The sequence below is a fragment of the Schistocerca nitens genome, chromosome 7 (genome assembly GCF_023898315.1).
Source record: "Schistocerca nitens isolate TAMUIC-IGC-003100 chromosome 7, iqSchNite1.1, whole genome shotgun sequence".
NCBI lineage: Eukaryota > Metazoa > Arthropoda > Insecta > Orthoptera > Acrididae > Schistocerca > Schistocerca nitens.
Genome location: NC_064620.1, coordinates 609,959,289 through 609,980,038, shown reverse-complemented (window position 1 = coordinate 609,980,038; position 20,750 = coordinate 609,959,289). Strand labels below are relative to the sequence as shown.

Here is a 20,750-nt window from a genome sequence, read left to right as displayed (position 1 = left end):
TAAATCACTAAGTATCAACGGAATGCGAAGAATGAATGTCTTCACCTGTGGCATACCTCGTGATGGTGGTGGCCTATATTACGTTAGGCAACAGGTTCTTCAGGGCCAGCCTTCTTCCGTTGCGTATTGCATGTCTAACAACGGCAACTTGTCATTAAATAACAGTTTTCAAAGATGTTTCTGTCAAATTCTCTAGCGTTCGTTCGTCCCTGGATCTATGGATCTAGTGATATCTGATGGTACTATCTCTAAGACGGTATTGCTGCTGTAATTTATTCTCGCCATAGGAATCACAGTAACTTTACCACGATATATTTCGTTTGTTAGTCATCTAATTTTTCATTAATTTTCTTCATTGTTTCATCTGAAGATAAGAATCTGAAGATTATATATATCTCTATTAAAATATGTAGCCTATGTCCAATCAGGGGATTGTGTAGAAATCTGAAGTAAATCGGCCAAGAACTGTTCAAATTTTTTGGAACAACTTTTCCCCTTTATACACTGATGAGCCAAAACATAACGACCTGCCTAATAGCTTCTTTGTCCGTCTTTGGAATGAAACTAATCACTGATTCTGCCTCCCAGGGAACGACAGTTTGTTGGTAGGTTTGTGGAGGTATGTGGCATTAGATGTCTACGCAAAGGTCGTGTAACTCTCGTAAATAGTGGGCGCTGATTTCCGTACGCCGTAAAGGCGCCCTATAGCCAACCAAATGTGTTCCATAGGATCTCCATCAGGCGAATTTGCTCGCAGAGACATCAACCCAATTCACTGTAATGCTCCTCAGACCACTGTAGCACGGGTCTGGCTCCGAGACATGGACAGTTGTACTGCTGAATGAACATCACCGTCGGACAAGATATCAATCATGGAGGGATGCAGGTTGTTCGCAGCCTGTCATCAATTACTAGCAGAGGTCCGATGTAATAAGGGATGCAGGTTGTTCGCAGCCTGTCATCAATTACTAGCAGAGGTCCGATGTAATAGCAGGAGAATGTTTCGTAGCATAATACTGCTCCCCTCCGATCAGCCTGCGTCCAAGACCAGACAGATTTCCATTGATCGACAGTCTAATCCCAATGGTCCGTTGCCCACTGACGACGACGCTGGGTCAACATGTGAACACACAGGGGTGGTCCGCTGCGGATTAATGTTCGACAACGTACGATGAACGGTGTTCTCCGAAATACTTGTGCATGCACTAGCATTGTGCTCTTTCAGCAGAGATGCCACAGATGTATCTATCCTGCTTTACAGAACAGATAGGCCTGTGAAACTCACGTTCTGTGAAGAGTCGTCAACGTCGAACCAGTTAGCTCGTAGTTTCACTGTCCACATACCTCCTTCCGTGGACACTGACGACAGTAGCACGTGAACATTCGACCAGCTTCGCCGTTTTCGAGATACTCGCGCATATGCTCTGTGTAACAGTAATCTGCCCTTTGTCAAAGTCGCTTACCTCAGTGCATTTCCCGATTTGCGGCCCCTATCTTCCCCCGTCCGTGTCTGCTCCATGCCACGTGGCCGCAACGCCACTGGAGGGCATCCAACGTCGCGGCGAGCTGTGCTCATATTTTGGCTGATCACTGTATGCTACATACAGACATGTTTCAAGTCAGATTCCGAATCTTAGATAATCAGTATATAAACAATGATCTCCCTTTTATCATGAAGGTAAAGAGTGCAAAATTTCTTCAAGATCGGAACAGAACTGTAGCATATATTCGGAACCATGTATCGCGATTCTTACGACACAATGGCTAAGGAACGTACTCTTTCAATATGGCGGGAGGAGGAGTGGGGGGGGGGGGGTGTTTGCGTGCCTCAAGCACTGTAGTCATCTGAAGACTGAGCAGGGCTCTGGTAAGGAGAGACAGAAAAATAGGGTACTCACGTAGCGAGGAGACGCTCTTGCAGGAGGGCGTGGCCGGCGAGGCGTGTTCTCCGCTGACGTCACTGACGGAGCTGCGCACCGAGCTGTGGCCGGACAGCGGCAGCGGCAGCGTCTGCGAGATGGGCGAGGCGCGCGTGCGGGGCCGCCTGCTGCAACAGCACACGCCCACACGGCGGTAGTGGCGGGCACGCTCCATTCCCACCTCTACCGATATCGACTGGCAGCCAATGATCGCGCGGGAGTCCCGAGTGAATTCTCATTTCACGATAGTTTACTTTCATCTCGATGTCATTGAAGTTTCATTTCAATGAGAGAGAGAGAAAGGGGGGCGAGAAAGGAAAGGGGGGGGGCGAGAAAGGAAAGGGGGGGCGAGAAAGGAAAGGGGGGGGCGAGAAAGGAAAGGGGGGGGCGAGAAAGGAAAGGGGGGGGGGCGAGAAAGGAAAGGGGGGGGGCGAGAAAGGAAAGGGGGGGCGAGAAAGGAAAGGGGGGGCGAGAAAGGAAAGGGGGGGCGAGAAAGGAAAGGGGGGGCGAGAAAGGAAAGTGTGGGGCGAGAAAGGAAAGGGGGGGGCGAGAAAGGAAAGGGGGGGGGGCGAGAAAGGAAAGGGGGGGCGAGAAAGGAAAGGGGGGGCGAGAAAGGAAAGGGGGGGCGAGAAAGGAAAGGGGGGGGCGAGAAAGGAAAGGGGGGGCGAGAAAGGAAAGGGGGGGCGGCGAGAAAGGAAAGGGGGGGCGCGAGAAAGGAAAGGGGGGGCGCGAGAAAGGAAAGGGGGGGCGCGAGAAAGGAAAGGGGGGGCGCGAGAAAGGAAAGGGGGGGCGCGAGAAAGGAAAGGGGGGGCGCGAGAAAGGAAAGGGGGGGCGCGAGAAAGGAAAGGGGGGGCGCGAGAAAGGAAAGGGGGGGCGCGAGAAAGGAAAGGGGGGGCGCGAGAAAGGAAAGGGGGGGCGCGAGAAAGGAAAGGGGGGGCGCGAGAAAGGAAAGGGGGGGCGCGAGAAAGGAAAGGGGGGGCGCGAGAAAGGAAAGGGGGGGCGCGAGAAAGGAAAGGGGGGGCGCGAGAAAGGAAAGGGGGGGCGCGAGAAAGGAAAGGGGGGGCGCGAGAAAGGAAAGGGGGGGCGCGAGAAAGGAAAGGGGGGGCGCGAGAAAGGAAAGGGGGGGCGCGAGAAAGGAAAGGGGGGGCGCGAGAAAGGAAAGGGGGGGCGCGAGAAAGGAAAGGGGGGGCGCGAGAAAGGAAAGGGGGGGCGCGAGAAAGGAAAGGGGGGGCGCGAGAAAGGAAAGGGGGGGCGCGAGAAAGGAAAGGGGGGAGCGAGAAAGGAAAGGGGGGGCGCGAGAAAGGAAAGGGGGGGCGCGAGAAAGGAAAGGGGGGGCGCGAGAAAGGAAAGGGGGGCGCGAGAAAGGAAAGGGGGCGCGAGAAAGGAAAGGGGGCGCGAGAAAGGAAAGGGGGGGCGAGAAAGGAAAGGGGGGGCGAGAAAGGAAAGGGGGGGGCGAGAAAGGAAAGGGGGGGGCGAGAAAGGAAAGGGGGGGCGAGAAAGGAAAGGGGGGGCGAGAAAGGAAAGGGGGTCGAGAAAGGAAAGGGGGGGCGAGAAAGGAAAGGGGGGGGCGAGAAAGGAAAGGGGGGGCGAGAAAGGAAAGGGGGGGGCGAGAAAGGAAAGGGGGGGCGAGAAAGGAAAGGGGGGGGGCGAGAAAGGAAAGGGGGGGCGAGAAAGGAAAGGGGGGGGCGAGAAAGGAAAGGGGGGGGGGCGAGAAAGGAAAGAGGGGGGGCGAGAAAGGAAAGAGGGGGGGCGAGAAAGGAAAGAGGGGGGGCGAGAAAGGAAAGAGGGGGGGGCGAGAAAGGAAAGAGGGGGGGCGAGAAAGGAAAGAGGGGGGGCGAGAAAGGAAAGGGGGGGGCGAGAAAGGAAAGGGGGGGGCGAGAAAGGAAAGGGGGGGCGAGAAAGGAAAGGGGGGGCGAGAAAGGAAAGGGGGGGCGAGAAAGGAAAGGGGGGGCGAGAAAGGAAAGGGGGGGGCGAGAAAGGAAAGGGGGGGCGAGAAAGGAAAGGGGGGGCGAGAAAGGAAAGGGGGGGCGAGAAAGGAAAGGGGGGGCGAGAAAGGAAAGGGGGGGCGAGAAAGGAAAGGGGGGGGCGAGAAAGGAAAGGGGGGGCGAGAAAGGAAAGGGGGGGGCGAGAAAGGAAAGGGGGGGGCGAGAAAGGAAAGGGGGGGGCGAGAAAGGAAAGGGGGGGGCGAGAAAGGAAAGGGGGGGCGAGAAAGGGGGGTGGCGAGAAAGGGGGGTGGCGAGAAAGGGGGGTGGCGAGAAAGGGGGGTGGCGAGAAAGGGGGGTGGCGAGAAAGGGGGGTGGCGAGAAAGGGGGGTGGCGAGAAAGGGGGGTGGCGAGAAAGGGGGGTGGCGAGAAAGGGGGGTGGCGAGAAAGGGGGGTGGCGAGAAAGGGGGGTGGCGAGAAAGGGGGGGGCGAGAAAGGGGGGGGGCGAGAAAGGGGGGGGGCGAGAAAGGGGGGGGGCGAGAAAGGGGGGGGGCGAGAAAGGGGGGGGCGAGAAAGGGGGGGGGGCGAGAAAGGGGGGGGCGAGAAAGGGGGGGGCGAGAAAGGGGGGGGCGAGAAAGGGGGGGCGAGAAAGGGGGGGGCGAGAAAGGGGGGGGCGAGAAAGGGTGGGTGAGAAAGGGTGGGTGAGAAAGGGGGGGCGAGAAAGGGGGGGCGAGAAAGGGGGGGGGCGAGAAAGGGGGGGGGAGAAAGGGGCGAGTTTCTTGCAACATTTTTTTTTCACATCATATTCGCACATTCATTCTTAGCGCTCAGTCATTTCAGATTTCGCCCAAGCAGAAGAGAATTCTTCATTATACAGGTTCATTACATTGTAAACTGAACATTCCGAGTAACATACGAGCAAAATGTGAGCTGAAGTCTTACCGTCTCTTGTCATATGACATCGTTCTTCATCTAACAAGGAGGCCACATGGAAATCGCGTTTTTGTAATTTTCTGTATGTATGGTATGTGAAGTTCAGAACTCAAATACCAGTCTTCCAAAGCAGTCGATGCACTCTAAAAATTCTAGAGAAACCCGACTTTGGAGGTATCCAAGGAACTTTAATTCCCTGAAGTTTTGCGATTTTTTTTACAATGAGCCGCTTGGCTCGCACCATAGCATTGGAGAGTGGAATTGGGTAATCAATGGATTGCTGGTTCAGCTCTCAGTATGGTCTTTTCGTTCAGTTTGACTGCTTACATCATTTAAGTATAAAATTAATCAAGAACGTGCCAATTAACATATATGTCGATCATTTTAATGAAAATACACGTTTTCTTTTTCCAAGTTACACATCCCAAACAAAATTCCAGTTTTCGATGCAAATATAAAATTTAACCTATCGATATTTTCTGAATTATTAACACAGATTGTTTACATAAAAATTAAAAATTTATTAACAATCCTTCATAAAATATCAATGATTAATAATTTATATTTTCAATGAAAACAGGAGTTTTGTTCATGATTGTAATTAGAAACCAACATTTTTTATACGTTCATGGAAGAGGCTTGCCATTTGAGATCTGAATGTCACACATGATAAATATTAAAAAAATGAATAAATGTAATTGCCACATGATCTCCTCCTTACTCTAATGTATTTGCAGCCTATTGCTTACATATAAAAATGTAAAATTTCATACACCTTCAGCTGTCTGCTACACCATGTCCAGGCCCTTGTCTGAACACAATGAAGACTGTGTGAATTACATAAACAGGTGGTGTGCAATTTAATGAGGAATTATTTACAGTGGTAATATGTAGTACACATTTAATAAAAACCAAACTACACAACATGAGCTATCAAAATCAATCATAAACTAACAAATAAAATGGCAGAACAGTTTCACACTATACGAATGTAAAGTCATCAAGAAAATATATGTATGCCCTTCAACAATGAAGTGAACCTACTAATCAGAGGTCATAATTACATGTCATTGTTAGATAAATATGGTGTCACATATTGACAAATAACTAGAGTGTAATGGTAACCACTGATGCCTGTGAATCAAATGAAGCACAACAGTCACAGTTATTTATTACAGAGTATCATCTAAAGGCGAGTTATTTATATGTTATCATATACTACCAGAAAATAAAACCATTTACCTGAGGTCAACCCTATGTTAACTACATGTGTCACCATGTACCACACACTAATAAACTAATAAAAACAGCAATTTAAAAGTTACATCAAAATAATCCTTTAATTACAGATGCATATGGTGCCACCTACTTCATAAAAATATTTTTAATGAGAAACTGATAAGCTAATGTAATAAGCCATAACAAATTCCCACAATGTAGGACATGTCAAAATATCATATAGAATAAGTTGTAACCCATATTATTAAGAAGTGGCAACTTTACTGGTACACAGGTGTTTGTCTAGGTTCACTGTATGACCCAGCCACATGCCTGTGTAAGAGCAGATTTCCCACTTCTCGATGATGTTGGTTGTGACTTCTTTCATATGATATTTTGACATTCTCTACACAGCTGGAATTCGTTATGGTTTATTACATTAGTTTTACAGTTTGTTTCATTAAAATAATTATTAAATAGGTGGCACCTTGTGGATCTGTGATTAATATATTATTTTGATGTAAAATTAAATTCATTTTTGTTTAGTTTATTAGTATATGGTACATGGTAATGAAATGATCATATGGCAGTATTGGCCAGGAGAGCCCATTTGGGGTTGTTTGGCCACCTAGTGCAAGTATTTTTATTAGATGACACTTCAGTGATTTTGGCAACAATTATGGTAACAATAACATAACACCCAATTGCCGAGTGGATAAAATTTACCTGGCCAGGAACGGAACCCGGGCCCATTGCACAGCAGTCAGCCATGTATGCAAACATGGTACAAGGTATATACAGGCAGTTAATCTGGAGTTGACCACCTAGAAATGGTTTTATATTTTACTAGTATATGAGAACACACAAATAATTCACCTTCAGATTGTACTCAGCAGTATACAGATGTGATTGTTCTGCTGCAACTGATTCATGAGCATTGATATTATCTTTAAATTCCAGTTGTTTGTTGATATGTGATACTGAAGTGATCTAAGAATGACATAATTTTGACTTACAATTAATAGGTTTATTTTATTATTATATGGCATATATAATTTTGCTTCCAAGATTTTATTCACAAAATTTGCAGCTGTTCTCTCATTTTATTTCTTAGTTTATCATTGATACTGATATTGTACATTGTACAGTTTGTTTCTTGTGAATTGCTTACTACGTATTACCACTGTATGTAAATGATCTCCAACTGTACACCACCTCTTTATTACATAACTGACACTGTCATTATTGTTGATGTGAAGCGAAATGCCTAAACCAGTCACACAAATAAATTAAGTTCATAATATAGACAGCTGAAGGTGCTTTTAATTTTACTTTTTATACTGAACAGCTGAAGTCCTTCAAACATCTTATAGAAAGACAGACTTACAGAGACAATGTTTACCTCATGCAGAAATTCCACATTTCCTTCACAAGGAGTGGCTGTTTCCATTTCAGTTCATGTCCCTTTTTTAGCTGTCTGATTAGGACATGTAGAGTTTAGTCATTTCGAGATACTAATGAGCAATGGAGAGAAAGGGTGAGGGTAAAGCCTGGTCCAAGGTGTCTGTTAGGAACAGTTACAAGGGTTGGTATTATTCTGCTGAAAGATCCAGTGGTATTAGCTCTGAACCACTAGTGTCTGATGGAAGTGACTGTACAATTTGTTACAGTATTATTTAAAAGTATTGCATACATAGCTGCAATGCACCTGACAGTTCTAGGGTTGTTATGAACAGAGAAAAATTTGTGCTGGTTTCTTGTTAACCAAAGTGTTACATGTTAAGTCCAATGTTGGTCACTGGAGGAGAAGAAACTCTGTTATGTCTGTTAGTAAGGGATATCCTAAGTTAAATATGGAGATAAAACATGATCGAAAGTGTTACCTTAGGAAATAGACAAAGAGAGAATTTGTGAGACAACTCTGAGCAAAAAAATGGACGATACTGTCAGGACTGTTATGACTTGACACTGGAAGAATCAGTAAAGCTTTCGTATGCAGGGGAGCAGCATAAGATGGGGTTATATACGCAAATAATCAACACCATGTTGTGTAGCATATTTGCAGGAAGTATAAAATCAGCGCAGTGTATGGGGAGATGAAAAGCAGCAAGAATCTAGTTGAATGAGAGGGGAAGTGATAAAGGGGAGACAGAAGGGAAGTAAAGACAGGGAGGAACAAGTAAACAGTTAATGGGGGTGGGAACAAACTTAGAATGGGGGCGATGATGAAAGCCATATGGGGAAAGAAACATGAATATAGAAAACAAGATTAAAAAAAGACGGAAATGGAGAGAGAAAGTGAGACAGGAGAATAAGAGAGAGTGAAAGGAAGAATGAGAAGAAAGAGGAACACAGTGGAGAGGTCAAGAAGCAAGAGAATGCAGATAACCGCCATTGCCCGGGCACCTCCAGTGAGTTGCCTCTGCAGGCGGGCGGCGAGGCTGACCTCTTGGTCCTGGTGGGCGTGGTGGAGTCCGCGGAGCCGGCGCGCTCCAGCGCCGCCACCGCCGGCGAGGTGGGCGTGGCCGCCTTCCTGCGTCCCGCCGTGCTGTCCGGCGCCGGCGACGCGCCCAGCCCGGCGAACACCTTGCTCTTCACCTCCTTCAGGTGGCTCTTCAGCACGCGCTGCTCCGCCTGGCCCTGCAACACGTCCACTACCTCACACGGCTACCCGTAGCAGCCTCACGTCTACGTCCTATTTTGTTCGTTACTAGAGCTTGTTCCGTGTGTGCGAGGCGAACTGGAATAATTGCGAATGAGTCTATAATTTTGCGATACAGCTGACAACCGTGTAGAGCAGCGAGAAAGGGGTGGGGGTGGGGGGCGTCGAAACAGATGGTGATCCGGCGCCAACATACTCGAGATGTCGACAGTTTTTAGGGAACGTACACTGAAGAGCCAATGAAACTGGTACACAACCTAATATCTTGTAGAGCCACCGCGAGCACGCAGAAATGCCGCAACACGACGTGGTATGAACTCGACTAATGTCTGTAGTAGTGGTGGGGGGGGGGGGGGGGCCGACACCAAGAATCCTGCAGGGCCGTTAAAAAATCCGTAAGAGTAGGAGGGTGTGGAGATCTCTTCTGAACAGCACGTTGCAAGACATCCCAGATTCAATAATGTTCTTGTCTGGGGAGTTCGGTGAGTAGCAGAAGTGTTAAACTCAGAATGGTGTTCCTGGAGCCACTTTCTACCAATTGTGGATGTGTGGGGTGTCGCACTGTCTCGCTGGAATTGCCCAAGTCCGTCGGAATGCACAATGAAAATGAACGGATGCAGATGATCAGACAGAATGCTTACGTACGTGTCACCTGCAGCGCCTAGACGTATCAGGGGTCCCTTATCACTCCAACTGCACACGCCGCACACCATTGCAGAGCCTCCACCAGCTTGAATAATCCCCTGCTGACACGCAGAGTCCACGGATTCACAGGGTTGTCTCCGCAACTGTACACGTCCATCAGCTCGATACAATTTGAAACGAGACTCGTCCGACCAGGCAACATGCTTTCATACATCAACAGTCCAGTGTCGGAGTTGATGGGCTCAGGCGAAGCGTAAAGCTTCGTGTCGCGCATCATCAAGGGTACACGAGTGGGCCACAGGCTCTGAAAGCCCATATCGATGATGTTTCGTTGAATTGTTAGCAAGCTGTCACTTGCTGATGGCCCAGCAGTGGTATCTGCGGCAATTTGCGGAACGATTGCACCTCTGTCACAATGAACTATTCTCTTCAGTCGTCGGTCCCGTTGTTGCATGATCTTTTTAGGGCTGCAGCGGTGTCGGAGATTTGCTGTTTCACCGGATTCCTGATATTCGCGGTACACTCGTGGAATTGTCGTACGGGAAAATCCCCACTTCATTGCTATCTCGGAGGTGGTGTATTCCATCGCTCGTGCGCCGACTGTAACACCACGTTCAAACTCTAATCTTGATAACCTGCCATTTCAGCAGCAGTAAGCCATCTAACAACTGCGCCAGACGGTTGTTTTCTTGTCTAGGCGTTGCCTACCGCAGCGCCGTATTCTCCCTCTCTGTATTTGAATACGCATGGCTACACCAGTTTCTTTGGCGCTTCAGCTGTGTAGCGAGCAGAAGGCAGTTGTAGGACGAGACACAGTTACGTAAGTGTAACTGTAGCATTGTGGCTAGCGGCCATCATTGTCACGACGTTACTACTGGGCCTATTCGTAGTCACGCAACGTGTGTTACTACGTTGATGATGCAACCTACAAAATACAAAAGTGAGTCATTAAATTTTGTTTGCAGTACTGCTAAGTGTTGCAGTAAAATAATCTGTGTTGGTTGTCAAGGTGATCGCGACAGTTGAAGTACATGCTGAAGACCTTTAGTTTTAAACAAACCATGGACACTGAAGCAGTCTGAATTTTCTATGTTGTTTACTATTCGGGCACATTGCATATTTGTTTACCAACTTGTGTGCAGCTGTGGCTCCACTTTAGTAATGTCATTTTAATTGGTTCTTATGAAGTTAGTAAAGAGTTGAAGTGCCGAGGTTTGCTGTCAGTGTCGTGCAGTTTTATTTCTGTCTAAGTAATTACAATACAAATTATAACATTAGCTAAACTTTTCAAACATGAAAGGGGAGTGTGTTTTCTTGAGACCAAAGTATCGTAATTTGCAGTCTGAGAGGGAATTTTCCTGGATTTGGAGGTGAATTTCTAAATTAATGAACCACTGTGAGCAGAACTTTTTTGTGAGCATAACTAGTTACTTTAGCAGTGGAGATCGGCGACCATTTTGTTTTTTAGGAATTATTCTCATTCTTTGTAGTTTTGGTAAATACTTAGGACTTCGTTTCGATATGAAGCATACTTGATCAGAATTGTAAACTATTAATACAGTCTGAGTGACTTGACAGTAAATGGATATTTTCCAGCTTCTGTCGACTGCTAAACGAAAGTAGTTGTCTTATTGCCAGTTGTTAAGCTTAGCACACAGTCATTGTGATCCAGCTGTGGCACAGACTTAACTGCTGGTAAGAGGGGGCTGTCCCTCCCAGGGGACACCGCCTTATAGTAGGCACCTTCAGTGCCGGGCGGGAGGGTTTGGTGCTTCGGTGAAGTCGAGAGCTATGCCGACGGTAGCATAGCTACTGGCAGGGTCTCCCAAGCCGGACTGGTCTCGACAGAGGAGCCAGACAGAGTGTGTCCCACAACATAGGGCAGGGAGGGCTCTAGAGGCGTAGTGAAGCCAGCTTCCCTAGAGGAGTAAACCTCACACAAATCCTGGTCCTCCAGGTTGGAGGTTGGGCATGGGGCTAATAACCCCATACTGTAAAAAAAAAAAAGAATATTACGGAAATTCAACAGAAGCCTCGGAAACTGGATGCATGTATCACGACCCCGGCAAAGGAAACGGATAAAGGATGTAACAGTAGCATCGTGGAATGTGAGGACAATGCTTCAGCCTGGAAAAATGAAAGAAATAGCCAATGAAATTTTAAAATTCAAATACAATATTGTAGGGCTACAGGAAATAAGATGGCAGGGGAATGGGCAGATAGATAAACATGAGTACTCATTGGTATATAGTGGACCAGAAGAAAGAACAGGCCAACTTGGAACAGGGTTTATAATAACTAGGGAAGTTAGGAAAAACCTTCTAGAATTTGAACCCATAAATGAAAGGATGTGCAGACTCAGACTAAAAGGTAAATTTAGGAATATATCAATAGTTAATGCACATGCACCAACAGAGGAAAAAGAGGATATAATTAAAGAACAGTTCTATGAAGACTTGGAAAAAGTATGCTGTGCAGTACCTAAATATGACCTGATGCTAGTAATAGGAGATTTTAATGCAAAAATAGGGAGGAATGAACATCCGTATGGAGTTTCTGGAAAATATTCACTACATAAAGAAAACAATGAGAATGGAGACTTACTATGCCAATTCGCAGCAAGGAATAATATGATTATTAAAAGTACCTGCTTTCCACATAAAAGGATCCATCTGGGCACTTTGAAGTCTGCAGCCAATGGAGTAGTCAATCAAATTGACCATATTTTAGTGATTGCACGCCACTCCACGTCAGTTACGGATGTACGGAGCTGCAGAGGACCAAACTGTCATTCAGACCACTTTTTGATAAAATCAGTCTTGAGAGAGAAACTGTCACTAACAAAGGGCAAAAGAATGGGAAAGATGATGAAATGGAATACAGACAAATTGAACATCCCTGATGAAGTAAAAAAATACCAAGTAACACTAAGCAGAAAGTTGAGCAATGAAGAGACCACAGTAGGAGTAGATGAAAGGTGGAACAGGTTTGAAAAAGCCATTAAGGAAGCTGCAGAGGAAATAATAGGCATAAGAAGGAACAGAAGAACTCAGGAGTGGTTTGATGAAGATTGCAGGTCAGCAATAGAGGAAAAGAACAGGGCAAGAACAAAAGTGCTACAGAGAGAAACCAGAAATAATGTGGAACAATATAGAGAATTAAGGAGAATAGCTAACAGACTGTGCAAGAGAAAGAAAAGAGAGTGGAATAAGAAGAAATTTCAAGAACTAGAAGAACTAAAGGAACAGAGTGAAATAAGAAAGTTCTATCATGCCATAGGCAAAATGAAGAATAAATTCCAACCAAAAACAACGGCCTGTTCCAGTAAAGATGGGAAAATGATAAGGGAGGAAAAACAGATAGTGGGAAGATGGGCAGAGTATTTCAAAGACACCCTAAGCACCAGCCTAGAAGATGAAGAGACAGCTGCACAGGAGGGAAGAGTGGAGCTGGAAGTAGACAATGAAACCAATGAGGCAAGAAAGCCAACACTACAAGAGGTCTTCCAGGCTGTGCACAAGTCAAAAAACAATCGAGCCCCTGGGGAAGACAGCATAATTGCTGAATTATTAAAAATTGGCAGTGAGGCTGTAATAAAGGAACTGCACACATTAATATCAGATATATGGGAAACAAACTATGCCAGATAATTGGAAAATTGGAATAATAGTCCCCATTTATAAGAAAGGGGACAGAACAGCATGTGAAAACTATAGAGGTGTAACACTCCTAAGTACAGCTTACAAGATCTTCACAAGTATATTAAACGAAAGGATACAGAAGTGTGCAGAAAGCATACTAGGGGAATATCAGTGTGGCTTTCGACCAGGCAGAGGAACAACTGATCAAATATTTGTGATAAGGCAAATGATGGAAAAGTTCTAGGAATATGATATAGATCTGCATTTCTTATTCATCGATTTCAAACAAGCCTTTGACAGCATAAATCGGCAAGAACTATACAGAGTACTGAAAGAAGTTGGTATATGTGCTAAATTAATAAGACTAATCAGAATGACAATGACAGAGACAAGAGCAAAAGTAAAGGTCCTTAGCAGAACAAGTGATAGCTTTGACTTTAATAAAGGTGTGAAGCAAGGGGATAGTCTCTCCACTGTCCTATTCAACATAGCCCTGCATAGTGCAGTAAATAAAATCAACAAAAGAGGCACCATATTTATGAAAACTAGCCAGATATGTGCATACGCTGATGACATTGCTATAGTAGGAAGAAATATCAATACACTCCTAGAAACATACCAGGCAATGGAAGCAGAAACCTTAAAAATGGGCCTAATAGTAAATGAAAACAAAACAAAATATATGGTAATGTCACAATCTGAGGCCAGAAGAACCCCTAAAAACCTAAACATAAACATAAATGGGAAATGCTTCAATGGAGTGTCCTCTTAACTACTTGGGAGCCCTAATAACAACTGATAACAGTATTGGAAAGGCTATAAGGGAAAGAATACAAGCAGGAAACAGAGCTTACTTTGCAAATATGCAGCTTTTCAAAAATAGCCTTGTTACTAGAAAAACTAAACTGCTAATATATAATTCCCTAGTCCGGCCAGTTATCACATACGGCTCAGAGGTATGGACGTTGACAGAACACGATAAAAATGCTCTAAGAAGCATTGAGCGGAAAATACTACGCAAAATCTATGGACCAATAAGGGAGGAAGAAGGCTGGAGAATACGCTACAATGCCGAATTACAAGAGTTAATACAAGGCAGGGACATAGTAAAATTTGTGAAATCACAGCGAATACGATGGCTAGGACACTTTGAGAGAATGGCAGAGGATAGAATTCCAAAGAAAATGATGAAAGGTATGATCCATTCAGTTAGGCGAAAAGGGAGAGCTAGAAGAAGATGGATCGACGAGGTAATAATGGATATCAGCAATATGGGAGTCCGGGGGTGGAAAAGAGCAGCAAATAACCGAGGAGTGTGGAGAGAGAGAGTGTTGAAGAAGCCAAGGCTCACCAAGGGCTGTAGAGCTACTGAAGGAGAAGAGGAGGAGGAGGGGGCTGTTATTTTCTACTGAAGCTGTACCACCACTGGTAATAAGGTCAAATTGACGTCAACGCAAAACGTATACGTGCAGGCAACTAAATGCAGTTTACGTACAAGATCACATGTCTCCCCTATTACCTTCAGTTCAGTTTGCGGTGTCCCACGGCTAGACAGGAGACGGCTGGACAAATCGAATGGCAGACCTGGCCGTAAGGGCAACTAGCTTCGTGACGCTGCTAATTAGAGCTACGCTCTCGTCCTAAGTGCAGTGCGTTATTATATAGCCGCGCAAACTGTGTTCGTGGACATGGGGAACGGTTTGCTGTAACGTCATTAAATGGGTTGACGATCAGGAGCGAAAGAAGAGATACCATCTTAGTATATGAATAGAATAGTGCCCGTCAAAACTTAATTGTAGCCCTATGCAGAATATGGGATATACTCGTGCAGAGCGAGACAGCACTTCACTGTAAGAACACTGGAGTGTAGGCTGTCAGCACATCTCCTCCAGTCGGCCGCCTTCCCCCGCAACGAGTGTGACCCCACCCCTGCCTAGAGAAGCGGCGGACTGACCTGCGCGATCTTGTTCATGACGGCGTCCCAGCGGCCGCCCTTCTTGGGCTTGTGCGCCGGCCGCTGGTTCTCCTGGTCCTCGTGCGGCTGCGGCGCCGGCGCCTCGATCATGGCCTTGATCTTGGACACGACGTTGCGCTTGGGCATCTTGAACTTCTTGAGCTCTCGCGGCTTGGCGCCGGCCGCCGGCTTGGGCTGGTCCTGGGGCGCCGCCTCGGCCACGGGCGGCGTCGTCGTCGTCGTCGTCGTCATTTGCGGCGCGGCCAGCTCCGTGATGACCGGCGACGACAGGTTCTTGAGGTTGTTCTCCTCGGTGAGCGCGCGCTCCGCCTCCTCCAGCGACGCCTCCTCCAGGATCACCGTCGTGCTCGCCGTCACGTTGCTGCCCGTCGGGCTCTGCGCCGCCTCCTCCTGGAACACGCCGCCGGACAACATGCACCGTCTGTTCTGGAGAAGCGCTCAACTACTACGGCCAAATTTAACCGAAACTTGTTAAGGGAATCTTTAGTGTTCCTCTCGCAATATGGGTTTACACTCTTTCATTACACATTTGTATACTCGTTAGAACCAACTGTAAGAAACAGAAACATTAGCCAAAACAGATCGCAATATCTGTGACATTTCTAAGAACACGACAGAGAGGAAAATCGTGGAGACTATCACCCACAACCAGAAGAGGACGAGGGTCAAGCACAGGAGAGGGTTGGGCGAAGTCGAGGATGAGGAATTCTTAACTAATAAGCAGACATGAAACTTCCTGGCAGATTAAAACTGTGTGCCGGATCGAGACTCGAACTCGGGACGTTTGCCTTTCGCGGGCAAGTGCTCTACCAACTGAGCTAGCCAAGCACGACTCACGGCCCGTCCTCACAGCTTTACTTCCGCCAGTACCTCGTCTCCTAGCTTCCAAACTTTACAGAAGCTCTCCTGCGAACCTTGCAGAACTAGCACTCCTGAAAGAAAGGATATTGCTGAGACATGGCTTAGCCACAGCCTGGGGGATGTTTCCACAATGAGATTTTCACTCTGTAGCGGAGTGTGCGCTGATATGAAACTTCCTGGCAGATTAAAGCTGTGTGCCGGTAGAGCACTTTCCCGCGAAAGGCAAAGGTTCCGAGTTCGACTCTCGGTCCGGCACACAGTTTTAATCTGCCAGAAAGTTTCATATCAGCGCACACACTGCTGCAGAGTGAAAATCTCATTCTGAATAACCAGATAGTTTATACCTTCTGTATGCTAACATACACATACATACAACTGCAGTGAATTTCACGTTAACGATCTCCGTGTAGTGTGTATATGACCTGTGAAGTTTACAATCTAAATATTCTGTAAAGGCAATGATGCCCTAATACTTTGCTTCTAAGCTACTTTCTGCGGACACAACAGAGCAGGTCACACGAGAATGCCCTTCCAGCGGAGTGCACGGTATGGCTAAACGTCTACTCCAGAGAGGCGTGAGCATGCTCCTGCCCACCTGGCTGTGCTCCAAGACGCTGCCGGTGGAGCCGCTGGGCGACGCGTCGTGCGCCGCGGAGGCGTCGTCGGCGTCGGCGTCGCCGTCTTCCGGCCGCCGCGGCTCCAGGTCGGAGAAGACGCCGCTCGACTCCATCTCGGAGGAGGCCGTGAAGCTGGGGCAGCGCTGCTGCAGCCGCTGCGACTCGTTGTACAGCGTGCCGTCGATCACCTGCAGACAGGGGCGCTCGCTCTACTTCCGCCCAAATGGTCGCCGCTCTGTTCGTCCGCGAGATACCGAGCACCACGAATCAGTACTGAACTCCTGTTACCTCCAGGACGCAGGCAATCCGCTCAGCGAACACAGCAGCAACTAAGTATGAAACCAGCTTTGCGCCTGCTTTGACGACTTCCTTCGTTCTTGACGAAATGTAATGAGCGTACCCCAAGACAGTGCTCTAGGATTATTATACAGGGGGAGGCATTTAAAACTGTTCTTGGAAATGTACGGAGAACTAAAAATTGCATTAAGAAAGCTTGTAATGAAAGTCGGGACAGCCAACAACACTAATCTCTGTCTCTCCTCCCCTATTCTCAATGGACGGGATGTGTGCTCAACTTTTAATTCTTTTCTATCATCAGTCTTCTGACTGGTTTGATGCGGCCCGCCACGAATTTGTCTCCTGTGCCAACCTTTCCACCTCAGCATACCACTTGCAACCTATATCCTCAATTATTTGCTCTATGTATTCCAATCTCAATTTTCCTCTACAGTTTCTAACCCTGTACACCTCCCTCTAGTACCACGGGAGTTATCACCTGATGTCTTCACACCTGTCTTGTCATCCAGTCCCTTGCTCTTTTCGGTGTTTTCCATATATCCCCTTCCTCGCCCAGTCTGCGGAAGACCACCTCATTCCTTATCACTCAACCTAACTTTCAACATTATTCTGTAGCGCCACGTCTAAACTGCTTCGATTCTCTTCTGTTCCGATTTTCCCACAGTACAGGTTTCACTATCACACAATGCCGTCCTCCAAACGTATATTCCCCGAAATTTCTTCCTCAAATTAAGGCCTATTTTCGATCTCTTAAATAGGAACCCCAAGATTTACTGCCGATTTTGATTCTGTTTGTCAATTACAACACCATCTGTCACAACGAAAAAATGTTAGATAAAAATTTACGTATTTCCGGAACAAACAAATCCACATTAAATAGGGACTCCTCTTTAAGATTTCGAAAATGATCCCAGGCCCCACACTTTCCACTGGGGCAGGGAGGTTAACAACTTTTACTATAATGTTTTTTAATCCGATTTGTACTTTCACACGACTCCAAAATCAGTGTGAAATGTGACCCATTTCGACCACTGCTGTCGTCATCTTCAAACCATTGAGTAGGAACCTCTTTCTGCCACTGCTGTCGTCTTCTTCAAACCATTTAGCAGGAACCTCTTTCCGCTGGAGAATCACTACTCGAATAGTGATTCTCCAGCAGAAAGAGGTTCCTACTCAATGGTTTGAAGATGACGACAGCAGTGGTCGAAACGGGTCACCTTAATAAATAAATCGTGATTAAGACTGCTTTTAATAGTAAATATTTGTAACACATTGATCACTGTCACTCCCATAGTGTATTCAAAAGTAATTAAAGATGATGTAATTTTGACATATAGCCACCCTGGCGCCACCACAAACGAAGGATCCTCAAGCTGTGCGCGGAGCACCGAGAGACTGACACGAACTAGCGTTTTATTTTTGATCGATCATATGATGGTAACACCGGCGACTGCCGTATTGGAGCGGATAATACGCAAGTTCAGTTTTTGTTTGTTATTGGAACATTAATATCGCTTGAAACATCAAATGGAGCTGTGACTTGTAACCCAGAAAGCCATTACATCAGCTGACGGGATTCTTTCGAGAATGAATCTCTCACTTTGCAGCGGGGTGTGCGCTCTTTTGAAACTTGCTGGCAGATTGAGTATCTGACCGGGACTCGAAGCCGTAACCTCACCTGGGCAGCTCCGTCGGTAAGAGCACTGTCTGCCAGAGGCGAAGCTTCGGCTTGCACAGTATTAATCTGGCAGAAAGTCCACAGTAGCCGTGGGTTTCGATATTTAATAACTGGCTCTTGATTAAACGTCTCAAAATGAAACCCGGGTGAATCACACATGCCGCGAGCTCTGTGAGGCTATTAGTGGACGATGCTGTTCCAAGTGCGCAAACTGCAACGACAAAACTGTAGTGAAATGCACGGAGGCCTGCAGAGACCGACGAATGGCGCGTACACGGAGTTCACCGGTTTCAAAAACAAAGTATTGCACGCAAATAGGCAAAAGGACTCATTACTCGAATACACTTTTGGAAAAGTAGTAAGAGCCGTAAAATTCAAATAAATATTGGATTATCCTGTCGAAGCGACGTAAAATGGATCATCATAAGACTGAGCTTAGGAAAGGCGAGGGCAGGTTCGTATTAACTGAAAGAAAGCCACGGAAAGGCAATCCATCCACTAGCGAAGTGTCTCACGAAAAACTCCTCCGGCTCATTCTTGAGTATTGCTACTCAATCGGGCAGCGTTAATGCAGACAACAAAAATTCGAAGAAGAGTCGAGTAATTCGTTAAGAGTCAGTTTAGGAAGAATTTATGGACAAACTGGCGCTTACACGGCGGCTTACTGGAAGTTTTTTTTTCCCACACAACACCAGCAAATAAAAAACAGTATAAAATATAGCTTACCAGTGGCACAAGTAAGGGGTGTCTTCCAGGCGATGGAAGCCGCGTTAAGTGGCCAAAATAAAAAACCCTCGTATCAATTGTCGGTGGACCCTTGCAGATTTTGATTAGTAGTTCCACACTTGCCGAGCCATTTACAGATGAAGTATGGAACAGTACGTTCCCTTTTTATTCATTGGCTCTATATTAGCTTCATAGCTGGAAATGACAGTGAGTGGGACTATGAAGTCTAATTTTTTTTTGTTTTGGTTGTAGGGCGCAAAACTGCTATGGTCATTAGCGCCCGGTCCGTGACTTAGGAAACAGTAAAAAACCGAAATTGAAAACCAGCAGCAATGGGAACGAAACTCATAAAATTGGAGAAACTAAAAGCAGAAGGAAGGCTTAAAAATCCACTACAGAAAGGGGTTGGTTGTCCCCCAAAAAAAAAAGCTTCAAATGACTGACGTCATTTCACTGGCACTAATAAACTGGAGAACGCGGTCGGCTGAGCGCGTGTCATCTGCTAAAATCGACGATATATCAGGCGATAGCTGTAGACGGGAGCGTAACGGATTAAAATAGGGACACTCAATTATAAGGTGTCTTACCGTCCACAGCTGAGAGCAGTGGGGACAGAGTGGGGGAGGATCGCCGCTTAAAAGATGTCGATGGCTAAAAAGACAGTGCCCTATCCGGAGTCTAGTTAAAATTACCTCCTCCCGACGACGCGTTCGGGAGGAAGAGGTCCAAGCACAAGGAAGAGCTTTCACGTCCCGCAATTTATTATGGGTAAGTGTCGACGAATGCGCGTGCCATAAATGAACAACACGACGACATAAAACGCTCCGTAGATCGGCGAAGGGAATCGATCGAATAGCTGGCCGAGGAAGAGAGACTGCAGCCTTGGCTGCAATATCGGCCGCCTCATTTCCACAGATACCAACTTGTCCCGAGAGCCAGAGAAACGCCACCGTGTGAAGTCTAATTACCGGACTGGTTGATCGTTTAAGTAAATGCCAGCCTTGGATTTGTTAACCAGCATATTTTTTACAAAATCGTTTACGAAACATACGAAATAACTAAATTCTCAAGTGAATCGGTGCGGAAAGGAATGTGTGTAAACCACTAACCAGCAGAAACTACAGAAACATGGGATTAAGGCGCCAGGGAATAACTTTCATGGTTCTACAGTGAGCTATAGACGGTAAACTATAGTGGAAGACACATTCAGTGTATACAACAAAAATCAATTGCTTTGGGTCCAAGTGCCACTCTAAGATTGAAACTTTGGCGGAAGTTGTGACGCCGCATTCCTTCGTTTCTTGATCCTTTCCACTGTACTATAGAAACGAGTGTTACGTTCCTAAAGAGTATTACATTGAAGTGTCCGTAAAAGCTCAATAAAATAGTTACACGCCAGCACAGATAGTCCTCTGAAAATCTTGGAAAACAGGTAGATGATCTCAGAAAACATGTAAAGACCATAAGGCTTGGGAAATGTAGGAGGGCGCCTTCATCCAACAACGGATATGAAATGGTTAATGTTGTTGATGACGAATAAAACGTCCTGACACTTGATAAACGTGTTTGAATACGGGGAAACAATCTGAATTGAAAGTTCGAGGCAGATTAGTGGCCCGCCAGGCCACTACCCGAACCTCGGAACCGTGACAGCAG

General features: G+C 46.5%; 1 protein-coding gene across 1 annotated transcript in view; it reads right to left on the bottom strand.

Moving 5' to 3' along the window:
* LOC126195778 (microtubule-associated tumor suppressor candidate 2 homolog) overlaps nt 1-20,750 on the bottom strand; it is a 604,136-nt gene that overhangs the window by 571,534 nt on the left and 11,852 nt on the right. The window contains exons 2-5 of the mRNA XM_049934411.1: nt 16,372-16,581; nt 14,895-15,305; nt 8,439-8,632; nt 1,899-2,044 (exon numbers count right to left, since the gene is read on the bottom strand). Coding sequence (XP_049790368.1) covers nt 1,899-2,044; nt 8,439-8,632; nt 14,895-15,305; nt 16,372-16,581 — 961 coding nt within the window. The remainder of the gene's footprint in view (nt 1-1,898; nt 2,045-8,438; nt 8,633-14,894; nt 15,306-16,371; nt 16,582-20,750) is intronic.